The 12,669-nt window shown below is 41.8% G+C and overlaps 1 protein-coding gene across 1 annotated transcript in view; it reads right to left on the bottom strand.

Moving 5' to 3' along the window:
• col25a1 (collagen type XXV alpha 1 chain) overlaps positions 1 to 12,669 on the bottom strand; it is a 178,312-nt gene that overhangs the window by 39,446 nt on the left and 126,197 nt on the right. Inside the window, exons 7-11 of the mRNA XM_074624605.1 lie at positions 11,462 to 11,521; positions 9,665 to 9,781; positions 8,538 to 8,573; positions 2,159 to 2,185; positions 657 to 701 (exon numbers count right to left, since the gene is read on the bottom strand). Coding sequence (XP_074480706.1) covers positions 657 to 701; positions 2,159 to 2,185; positions 8,538 to 8,573; positions 9,665 to 9,781; positions 11,462 to 11,521 — 285 coding nt within the window. The remainder of the gene's footprint in view (positions 1 to 656; positions 702 to 2,158; positions 2,186 to 8,537; positions 8,574 to 9,664; positions 9,782 to 11,461; positions 11,522 to 12,669) is intronic.

Genomic DNA, 12,669 nt, shown 5'->3' with positions numbered 1-12,669 from the left:
CACGGTTTTCCATTTTTTTTTTCCCCCCATTGTGAAACACCTGCACTGTGTCTTCTTTATGCGGTTTGAGAATGAAATGCAGAAATGAGCTGAGAGTGTGAGCAGATTCACAGGCAGTGGCACTTTGTGGTTAAAACTTGAGGATGCAGCCCAGGGGGATTTCTCCCAAATAGGATAGCGGTTTGAAATTGTCAGAATGCATGGCAGAACTTTTTCAATATGAAAAGTGCAACACATGGCCAAAAGGACTAATGAAAACTCTAAGTGTGTTAAAGGCAGTCTTGTGAAGATAAAATACTTTCAGGTGTGGAGTGTAATATTTTGTGAGGGAAGCGTTATACCAAATTTAGAGGGGTTGCTCAATTTAACTAACTAACTTGAGTCTTGAAACTTTTTAAAAAATAAAAAGTGAAATTACATCATGTTTCCTTTGCAAATCCTCCTGTTTCATTAAAAAAATGATTATCTGGATTATTCACATTTTTCTGTAAAAAATTAAATTTGACATCTGATTGAGATTAAATGACTCGTTAATAAAGACTATTCTAAACTAGTTTTAAACATCTAGTAAACAGCCAAAAAGAAGGGTAGCATATAGAAATGTGTATCACATCATTAACTGCATTGTTTGCACGTCTTTATATGAGCAACCTCACCTTCAGTCCATCAACACCTGGGACGCCAGGAGGCCCGAGTGAACCCTGAGAAATAAACACAAAGACCTTTAGGTGTTTCATTACATTCAACTATAACATCAAAGAAACTGAGAGCAAGGCGAGTTATGGTTATCAAAAATCTAAATACACATATGACAATTTTACTTTCTACAATGGCTAAACCATCTTCCTGAGGACCCAACGCCCCAAAGATAGAATAAGAGATAGAATCACACACTGTTCAAAAAATAGTCATAATCAAAACTATATACCATCAAATGTCGACACACACCAGACACAAGCAGGCGTTGGATTAAAAGCAGACCTGTCTATTGTTCCTATCCCCACCAATCATCACATACACCCGGTGCGTGTGCTGACATTGCAAAAACCAGGCCAGAATAAATATTGCATGTCATATTTTAAGATCTGCAAAGCTATGGAGGACACAGGCAGAGGGCAAGACTAACTCTGTTGAGAGAGAAGAGAACGTTAATAAAAGGTTTTATATATATATACTTTTACTCTTATGTTTGCATGTACTCCTTTAACTTACTTAAAGCAGATGATTTAGACTTGAAGGTCGTACTAAGCATGTTTTAATGAACTCCCACTCTCTTGCATAGCGGTTTGCTTATGTTGGCTATTTGCGCTTCTTCCTAATAAAAATGACTTACTGTTAGCTGAGTCACATTTATAGACATATCAGAGATGAGTGAAACAATGGCAACATAGACTCATTTCTCATATATCCAAAATATAACACGGGATGAAGGAGAATGGGTATTAAATATGTTATTATAAGTTCAATTATATGTTTCACACTCTACTTTTTATCATGTAGTGACACCAAATCAATCAGCAAGGTGATGAAACTTGAATAACTGTCGACGTGGCCCCTCTGCTAAACGCAGCACTACGCCAGCAGTAGATCTAATTGAGTAGCCTCTGGGCTTGGCTTATGAGTCATTAACACGGCGGTGTGTCATCATTGACCCCCTCCGCACACCCCCTCCCACGCCGACGGGAGGCCTTGCCGACAGATGACAGCGCAGACAGGAAGTGTCTGATTGGGTTACACTGAACAAACACTGGCAGCTACCTGATGGCTGGATATGGCTTACATCTGTTCCCCACATCAGCGCCGCCAGGGACCCGCGGCCTGCAGCGCAGCACTTAGCTCCGGGTTCTCTGTTCTCTGTCTGGTGTTGTTCGAGGCTTAACTCTCCTCTTGGCTATTTACTTGCCCCGACTGTGGCCCTGCATCACTGATCTCCAAGTAAACATGCTCAACACCCAGTTTTTTTTCATAGCCAGTTGTGCGACTTGTGCACACTATCAAATCCAAAACATTATTCTACAGCTAAAGAAATTCTCTTTTGGTTTACGTTAGAATTTGAACCTTTTTTCAGTGTGAAATGTGTTTTTGATGTAGATAACTAAGTTAGAGAATCTCATTATATTTAATTCAAAAGAAATGTCAATGGAACAACTGGACTTACCTTCAGCCCTTGTGGCCCCTCAGGTCCCTATAAATGAGAAGAGAGACAAAGAGAGAGAGAGTGGAAGAGAAACAGAACAAAAAAAGAGCCCATGTCAGATGAAATAACATGATTTCCACGGCCAACACAGTCACAGCGGAGAGACTGGCAAGGCTTCTGGATGGATTCCATACAGTGAGCACACACCCTTCAGGCAGAACCGAATCACAATCAATCCCTTGTTTCGTTCTTCGACAAAAAATGAAAATCCCTCTCTGTGCCTGTCTTTTCATTGAGCTTCACCATAAACATGAATCTCTAATGAGACCATGAATAAAAAACACTTTTATGGTTTTATCTTTTATGTCGATCTCTTTCTTTTATTCCTTTTAGCGACTGTAAAAACTTGTTTGGCTGTTCCACATTCTTAAAGCCAACACATAGAGAGGTTCATTACCTAAATGGGCCAATAGCTGGAAAAGCCTTACAAAGCTAATAAGTTAAACAAGGCGCCGCATCTCTAACTGAGATTTATCTCGGTGATAGATGTGTCTGGGAGGACAGTTGCTATTTTCAACCTGCTGTTTACCACAGTGAAACCGGAGGCCATGTTGGACCCTCCAACTCCTCCACCAGAACCTGTCTGCAGGACTGCTTTATGACTCCAATGTTGAAAGTTAGTTTTCGTCCATGTTGGTTTCGCAAGACGGCAGTTCATCAACACCTTTACGCCTGGCTGTTATGACGCCTCGCGTTGGCCAACAGTTTTCTCGCTGTCGGCACAGGATCGACAGCGAATGGTGCTATTTGGCTCATCGCTCTCGGTTGAGTCGAGGCCAGGCGGACCTTACACCCCACAAGCTCTCTACAACAACCTCGCTTTACTCATGTTGATGCAGTATAATTGGCACAACCTAAGATTTGATCCCCCGATGAGTGTAAAAGCGCCTGTTTTCAAAAGTAGCCAACGAAGGACACACTCGGGTCGAATAGTTTGACTGTCAGTGCAAATTTCTGTGACAAAAACGTGTAGGTTGGTGGTGGCCAACTTGTGCCTTGTAGCCAAAGCACCAACGGGATGCTTGGCTCAGCTAAAAGGACCATGATAATGGCCCAGTTTTCTGGGAATAAACTGGTTGTTCGATCTTTCCATATCTCGCTTGGTTTTTGTTGGTGAAACAAGGCAATCACCAAGTAACTGAAAAAAACTTTCCCCATTCTGAATTTCCATTTCAGGTTCTCACATTTGCAGAAATGGCCCACACAGTTGCAGCTCATTTATAGAGCATTCCATCTGCACTTATAACAAAAACCTCAATGAACAACTTTCATTATCCCAGCCGACCCAGAGAAAAGGTTTTCCTTCCCGCTCGCCTTTAAAAGCCTTTGTTGGCGATCCACAGTAGGGTTTGGTAAACATCTTTATGACCCACTAGGTATGTGAGAGCATGTGCCACTCGCCTGAGCGCTAATTAGCTTGGCTACATCTGAGAGCACTCAGGAGCTACTGGCTGAAAAGGAGATTTTTAACAAAGTCAAGGCCCACTTGAGGAAGTCTTGGTCCTGGTTCTTTTGTTCTCAACTTTGGGCACTGCCATCGCTAGGAAAATTAAAATGGAGAATAACCCAAATATTTTCATTAAAAAGGATCATTTTTTTCCAACTAATGATAGCACATGCTCAGCATATCGCACCTTAGCTGCCTCATTTAACATTCAGAAAAGAAAAGAATCCACAAATGTGCAATATCAACAGGACGCCTATTGAAGTTGAGCATCCGAGCGCGAACACAAAGCGCTGAATGTTCGGCGCTTTCATTCATGACTCGGAAATGACAAAACAATGAAGCGATTGCCAGGTCAATTCCCACACTCAGTCTGCAGTTGAACCCTCCGCCTCTTGAGGAACTTCCAGAGTGTGCATTTCTCGCTAAGCATTCACGGGGAAAAATATTTCAGCTGATCAAAAGGACAGAAAAGCTTCATGTTTGGAGCTTTGGAGAGCTTCTGTTCAAAGCCTCTGTTTCACTTAGATGATCTTTGAAAAAGCTTTAGAATATAATGCTGCTTACATTAAATTAAGGTACTTTAAATGAAAAATATTTTTTTGACAACCTTATTGTTTTAAGTTTGGCCAATGCAGCATAACATTGTGCTCACCACCATCACTGTAGAGATTGTGGACATGTGTGCTTTATTTAAACCGTGTACATGACATGACCTTTCAATCACACTAGCTTTACTGCTACGACTAAACAAAACAGCAGCTTTGTAGCAAGAGTATGGCACACATAGACCACCCAATCAACCTAAAATATTAACCATGAAGTAGCTCTGAAATGCATTGTATATCCTTGTCTCTCATTGGATACCAGTTTCCAGTGGAGTGTGTGGTATCCAAAATGACCACAGTATCATGCTAACCTATAGACAGGGTTAGTTACCATTAAGGTCTCTATGGTTATGACCTTTGTAATACATCTGGGACTCTGATTAATGACATACTACACATATTGCACATGTTTTTTTGTTTTTTTTAAGCTGATTCTGATATATTTTAGACTAAATATTTACAGTGGCAGGGATAGTTTGCAGGATTTGGTGGCAACTAGTGGTGTGGTTGCAGATTGCAACCAACTGAGTTCCTATCCACTCATTCCTCTCTTTCCGAGACTTTGGTAACGTGAGTCGCCGAGTGCAAAGCCTTGGTAACGCCGTTCGCCTCACTCATAGGCCATCCTTACCATAATAACACTACTATAGGAGCAACGGAAGTCAGACGGCGGCTGGAGGTACCACGGTTTTGCACTCTGTGTCTCACGTCATTGCAGTTCCACAAGCGCGCCGAAGAACTACGGTGGTCTTCAGGTAACGTATAAATGTGAAAGACTCTCTAGAGTCAGTGTTTGGTTTGCTACCGTGGAAACATGGCCGGCTCCGTGAAGAGGACCCGCTCCCTATGTAGATATGAAGTGCTCATTCTAAGCTATAACGAAAACACAACGATTCTTATTATCAGGTGATTTTTCACAAATGAAAACATAGTTATGAATATTAGATTCCATTTCTGCTAATAAAGCCCCCGAAATGTTTCACACTGTTCCTTTAGTACAGTATTATTAGGATTTCGAATTATCCACTAGAGTAACATAACTTGACACTGTGGGGAAGACTTTGAAACACAAGAGAACATTTACAGAAAATGTACATTTTATCAAAATCATTTGTCAGGGACAATGTACAAAAAACATTATCCTCAAATAGTGTCGCAAATAACGATTGTTTTACTATTAATTAATCTACTACTCTTAATTACTGTTTCTCAATGAATCCTTTGGTCTGTTAAAATGGTCTGACCAACAGTCCAAAGATAAAACAGAGAAAGCCAAAAGAAATCCTCACACTGAAGAAACTCACACAAGACAATGAATGGTTGGTGAATGAATGGAGATTTTGGTAAAAGAAAAAAACAAAAAAATTTAGTTGTATGACAATGAGACCCACGTTGTAAAAATAATTTTCCTTTAAGAAAAAACAGATTTGTTCCACAGAAAAAGAGCTTCATGCCTATTGATGTCAACATTTGCCACAACATTGTTTGAGTCCACCGAGCATGGCCTAAACCATTTACTCACATCTTTGCTCCTCATGTTTGGCTTCACATTCAAAGGAAACTTAGTCAAGGACACCAAGATATTAGAGGTATGTCCTCATTATACTGCCGTATTAAGTCAATTAGATCCCTGCATGCGTGCCTGTTGTGAATTTAAACAAATAAGGTGAGTCACTGGTGCATTGTGGGTAGCTATGGAATGAAAAGGAGGAGCGGCGAAATGTGCAGCAAAATAACACCAAAATACAGATTGAGGAGTTTTTTTTTTTCATTTACGGATGGAACACCGCATACAATAGACAACTGGCTTTGTTATTTAGTCTTTTTGAAGCAAAATCAAGTCCCAAATGAAAACTGTGTGCGAGGCTGCGAGCCACCTTTAGAGAGCTGAAGACCCTGTTAATTTACCCCAGAGAGACCTTACGGCACTGATGGTTTTGAATTGAGTCCTGAAAATATTTCCTTTTTCTTCTTCTTTTTCTCCCCCCCCCCCCCTCCTCCTTGTTGCTCCACGAGAGCTTAATCCTCCTAACCAGCACCATATGTCCTGGAAGGCTGCTGGAAAACTCTGGAATCTACTTTTGCCTCTTTAACAATAGCATATACATCAAAAAACGCTGAGCTGTGTCAAGTGGGCGCTAGCTCCATAGAGCACCGTAAAAGAAGCAAAAGTTGGTCAAGGACCGACCTCCAAAATCCCTACTTCGAGTTGACTTGTGCGGATCTAAAAGTGCCGATCAAAGATTAGCCTTTCAGCTTGCTGTGGAGCCTATTGGTCTAGTTGCTTATGCACATCTAATTCATATTGATTTTCAAAGGCCAATCAAGGGTGTGGACTGGTGTTTTGTTTCTGAATTTCTTTTTATTCCCTCTCCAGAGGTTTAACAGCCCAAATTATCATTTACAGAACATTTTCTCTCTAATCCATTATCTTATCTGAGCAAACAAAGTGCTGTTGGATGGAAACAGAAGCTCTGAAAACTCCACTGTGTTTGAGCGGCATGTCACATCACATGTTTTTACAACCTCTGGGACGTGCTCATCTCATGCTGCTTTACGGGGGGGGATTGATATCCAAATAGTGACATTATTCCTTGTTAAAAGTACATTAGTATCAAGCTGTATACTCGTGAAATAGTACGCCTTATTTCAAGAATTACAGTGAGCAGCGCGTATTTTTTATTCAAAGCACTGCGCGAGGCCTCTGAGCTCATTTTGAATGGGATTCACCATTCATCTTTTGGAGAAATACTCCAGCTGCTGTCAAGAGCGGTTGTATAAGCGCTGGAGACTTATGGGAGCACACCTGGGAACGCTGGGAAATCGATTGCAAATTTTACATTTATGACACTCTTTCAAAACAAAACTGTGCTGCTTACACAGCCATGAGCACGAGGGGGGATAATGGGTATAAAACGTATAATTAAAGCCAACAAAAGCTTAAAACTTTAGCAAGGTAAAAGCAGAAAGAGGTTGAAGAGTAAAGAGTGTTAAACGAACTATAAATGATAAGCAATTTTAGCTTTAAACTCCTCTCTAGTTAATGTGTCTCTCTCACCACTTAGGCCTCGCCGTCCTTTATTTTCTTTGTCCATTTCTTTCCAATCCACCAACTTTTTCCACACCATGGAACGGGTCAGAGATGGAATCAGAGATGAAAGCGCTTGATAGCACCTCCTCTGTCAGCTTCACTTACTCTCCCCTGCACTTGTGAAAACTGACATCACCGAGTGTTTTTCGCATGTCACGTTTTCCGTCTTTGCTTTCCCCTGGAATTTGGCTTGACCTATTCGACGTAGCGTTTTATGAGGAAACTTTAATCAAATGCTTTATTTGCTGAACACCACAAGTGGTATCCAATTGCTGTTACTGGAACAGCTTGTCCCTACTGTATGAGGCTTTTTTTTTTCTGAGAGAAAACAAACGTTTTTGCAGGGTATCGTAAAATGTGTCATTAATATTCACCATATTACCCACAAACCTTGTGAATATCTCGTAAATTAAGCGCACTTTTAAAAAACATCCTAAGTGGCATGATTGCTTTGTTAGTTAAAAACACAAGATTAAAATGAATAAACATTGTGGAACAGCAATTTAAATAGATGTAGAATATTTATAATGTCACAGCTGGTTGGTTAGCAAATTAAACACGTCAAACGGAAAGAAATGGCAATAGCATAGAAATAGAATAGGAGTAGAACGGACATTGAACTGTTTTCCGTGGTCGTTTGACTAGCACAAAAGAAAACGGCGATTGTTTTTAGTTGTTATGGTGACAACACACGTCAGTGGGGCCATAAATGGTGTCGTAAAGAGTGTCGTGTTGAGCGGAGACGGAGGGCCGAACAAATTTGTCACACGTCTGGCGATAGCAATGTGCTTTCCTACGCTGCGATTGTGGGTGAAGCATTACGTTGTCAAATTTTACTCATTAACTCTGGCTCTTTATGTCTGCGACTTGCCGTGCGTCGGTTTAGTTTAGCCAATAAGGAAGTTATCCCGCTACAACGGTATTCAGAAAAAATGGCCGCCGCTTTGACCATCCTGCTACATTGATTTGAATGGGAGTGTCCATTCTACTCCTATTCTATTTCTATGGACAATACCTACCTCCAACAGGCTCAGCTTAGTATAAGGACTGAAAACAGAGGTAAACCTGGCCTCGCCAGGCTTTGTCCAAAGATATCAAAATCCGCCTACCAGCACCTTTAAAGCTCACTAATTAACAAATCATATCTCGTTCGTTTCATCCAGACAAAAAAAACAGAAAGAAAAAGTGTGTGCTTACCATGAGTCCTGCTTCTCCAGCTAGCCCTGGATCACCCTATACAAATACAAAGCAACCAGTTAATGGAAGAGCAGTGGGCCAAGTCTTCTTTGAAAAGTTGAGAACACGCATGGACTTTTAAAATGATCATAAACAGTATTCGGAGTTAAACGAGTCAAATATTGTGGTGGAAAAACACAGCATTTCCCACAATATAGTTGAGCCGCTGTGGTGCATCGGGGGGGCCAGGTTGCCAAGCAGCACTCAGCATTGTTCTGCTCATATACCAAGTTGGCTGGGAGGCATTTCATCATGCTGTGGCACCTGTACCCTTCACTGTCTCTGTCCAACAACCTCGTTCTACTCTCTGCTTTCCATTCAGGCCTGGCTCTTGGATGCTCCTGCAGTTCTTGGGGTAGAAAGGAGACATATGCCATGGCCAGATTTCTATGCCAAAGCCACGCTTCAACATTATTCCATTTTTGCCTCTTTGTGACAGTTACGGGCCAATTTTTGCCACCCTCCTTCTGAGTGATTCACGGCAGCAGAAATAAATCAATGGGAGAAATAAAGCACCCCTGCAAGTAATTTCTTGGAAAACTACTGCATCTGGAAGAAACTGAAAACAATAATCATCAAAAACTTGGAGAGAAGCAGATAAACAACACTTAATATTATTGCACTCCCACTGTGAACTCTGCCAAGACAATAAAGATCAGCTGGAGCCCTCGGGAAGGTTTTATGGCTGAACATAATTGACAGGCCTTTTCTGTTTCTTCTTTCTCTCACATAAATTAATGCGATGCCAGTGACAGGCTTAAAGACATGGACAATGTAACGTTATAATGAAAAACAACCAAATGAACGTAAATCCATACAGTGAGGCGTTCTCTTGGGAGCATATTCGTGTTTATCTTAGGGCAATGTAGTTTGTCTAGTCTTCATCAGAAAGCTTTTCATGGGGGTAAACCCTCCCGGCACTGGGTCAAAGTTAAATTGAACATGAGTACATAAAGAGTAGAACTTGTTTTACTCTTAATGGAAACAATGCAGTAGCTTTTAAAGGGAAAATCCACAGAATTTCACTGATCCAATGCCATTTTAATAAAACACTGACTGCAGATCTTCAGGTAAAAATCAATACTCACCGCTAGACCAGGTACACCTCTGGGCCCATCTTTCCCTGTGTCCCCTGGAGGCCCCCTTGGCCCAGGAGGGCCCGGTGGCCCCGGAGGCCCCGGTGATCCGGCTTGCCCTTGATCTCCCTGTGCGGCAAAATAACACATTCAAACATCAGTACTGTGTGATATTGTTGGATCCACTGAGACTGGAGCCCCTGCAGTTAAATGATAATGAAGAGAGAGTAGTGGAATGATCTCGTGGGTGGCTATGGGCTGCCTCCATTCATAACATGGAGGACAGTTTGCATTTCAGGTCTTATGGCTAAAACTAGCAGACATGATGGAGCTGGATGTATGTGATTTATAGCTGAAACAGTAATCCCCTAAAATGCATGCATTCTTAAATGGACTTAATGAGTTGAATGAGGTTGTGCATTAGGCACAGACTACAATAATCAGGGAGAAAACACACTGAATATATGAGGTCCATTATTATACTGGATTATAAGAAAATATTCAGCAATCTAACTTGCAGGCAAAGTGCTTTAAGTAGAGCCAGAACAGTAATTCATTTTACCTTAATAAAAACCTTATTTTCTAAAATTAAATTTCCATATTTCCCTTTAACAATAACAGTAGAGTATAAAAGAGTACTTGTGACAGGTCTGTCTGAAGGGTTTTCATGCAAACTGCAGAGAGCCCAGTGGGGAAGTGATTCGGTGAGACTTGGCAAGACAGAGAGACGAGAGAGGACACAGCCACTACCTTAATGAGACGCCGCTTTATGAGCTGCTGGTCAGCGGAAAGAAAGCCATGATTGATCTTAGGGAAGACCATCTGAGCAGGTGTGTGAGGTCAAGAGGTCGTAGGTCAGAGGTGAGAGAAGGTTGAAGGAAGATGAGGTCCCGGAAGAAGAAGGAGGAGGAAGAGGAGGAGGAAGGCAAATGCAAAAAGAAACAGATTTTGTTAGAAAGGCCTATGTTCATGAACCCCCGGTCCAGCGCCTTCACAGATGGAGGGGGAGAAATCCACACTTTTCCAGCACGGAGGTGGTTTGCTTCGGAAGTCTAGGCTTTTTTTTTTTTTTTTCTTGGAGCCAGGACCCATAATTACCACCTCGGGGGTGCGAGGGCGCCACAGCGGGCTCGCAGTCCCCCGGAAAAATGGGAATTTCTCCTCCTCTGCGAAAGCCCTGTCATCATCTTCATCGCGCCTTGCTGCAAAGTCAGACCCCGGGAGCTGCACGCACCGAAAGCCAGCGTGGTCGACCTTTTGAGTTGAGGTTGATTTCTAACCTTGTTCCTTTCAATGCGTGCATTATTCTGCTAGTGTCCATTGGTATTAAGTGGCTTCATCCATCTCTTAAACAATCCCGAATCCCGAAGGCCAAATTGGTGGATTGAAGGATTTGTGGTGAACCATGGGCATGAGCTTTAAAAAAACATTTTGCCACTTTTGGTTCATCATGGAGGATTCTCTCTTGGAGTTCCTTCCATTTATTTTAGCATCAATGGACACGAGCCAGACCATGTCTTCGTGTTCCAGTCAGCTGCACATTACTGGGTTGTAAAAGGCCACCTTTGCTTTCAATGGGGAACCTGGCATGTAGCGTGGAACAGAGATCTCGAGTGACAGACTGGTAGCGGCGGTGGGGGAAGAGGATAGCGATTGACTGGCTGTGATTAATTAGATGGGGTTTTTCCCTGTGCCCAGTCTATCATCGGGGCTTTGAGTAAAAGCAGCCGACAGTGATTCATTTACTCCCAGTGTGTGCTGCGGAGGGGTCGGACTGAGCAGCTAAAGGCGGCACCGCCACCGACAAACCTTGACAGTCAGGATCTGATTGCTGTGCAAAGCAGCCAGTGTAGGGAGACCAGGCAATCCCTAAAGGGACAAACAGCACAACATGGCACAACACACGCATGACACTCAAACACTGGGTGAACAACAACACTTAAAGGAGGAAAAAGATAAGCATCCTACTTCTAAATATTCTAACAAATTTGTGAAACAAGCTGTATAATATGTGAAATACTTTAACATGCATTTTTTTGAACATCAAATTTAACGTCAAACAAACCATTTTTTGGGGGGACCAGACATTTCAATTCGGACTTAAACAAGACATTTTATTTTAAACATTCACCATCCAAGTTTACTCTCCACCACTGGGACCATGCTGTGTAGAGTGCATGCTCCGATGTCATCGCTAAAGTAACCATTTCCTGTTGTTTTCTTCTAAATATACAGACAGAACATTTGTTGAGATGATTATCTTCCAACAGACATTGAGCTGTAACATGCTGGTAAATTGAGGAGTTGTATTGTTCGTAGAGTTTTTTGGGGAACATCAAGGGATTGAGATGTTCGCTGGAAATACAATCAAATGGTTTCCAATTCCCTTGTCAACAATGGTCATGACAGATGTGATCCAGTCATGAAAATGGAATAAAAGAAGAAAGCATCAGGCCTTCTCCATGTTAAGAGGAGACAAGGGTTTATAGTTGGATGCTAGCTTTAATCTGAATCCAGAGACACTGCTAAACATGGTTTAGAATGTTATACTCAAATAAAGTCACTTTCATTGACTATCAATCATTCTTTGTGGGTATATTGTCCAGACTTAGACGTATACATTTGTATTTCATTGCACTGTCTTGCATGCCAAACAAGGTCTTCGATAGTGATGAGTCTTTTACAGGCATGTTGCAGTATAAATGTCCACTGAAACATGAATTGACCGTTTGAAAAACTTCTCCCCCAAACCATAACTTTGCACGGCAGGCCTGTCCAGCTTTGGTTTTCTCAACAAGCCGAGTTGGTGTTCATGGGGCTATAATTTGGCTGTCTTTTTTTCTAGCCTTTTCCAAAACAAAAAAACACAACAAGGGCCCGATTGCCTCAAAAATTGCAAATAAATTCACGTGGTAAATCTTCAGGCGGGATTTCCACTGCACGCTACGGCTCTGCACGACTCGACTCAATTTTGGTGCGAGATCCTTTTTTCTATGCCGTGTTTCCAATGCAGATAG

Source organism: Sebastes fasciatus, chromosome 22, assembly GCF_043250625.1.
Source record: "Sebastes fasciatus isolate fSebFas1 chromosome 22, fSebFas1.pri, whole genome shotgun sequence".
Taxonomy (NCBI): domain Eukaryota; kingdom Metazoa; phylum Chordata; class Actinopteri; order Perciformes; family Sebastidae; genus Sebastes; species Sebastes fasciatus.
Note: the sequence above shows the minus strand (reverse complement) of the source record. Positions and strands in the feature narration are given on the sequence as shown.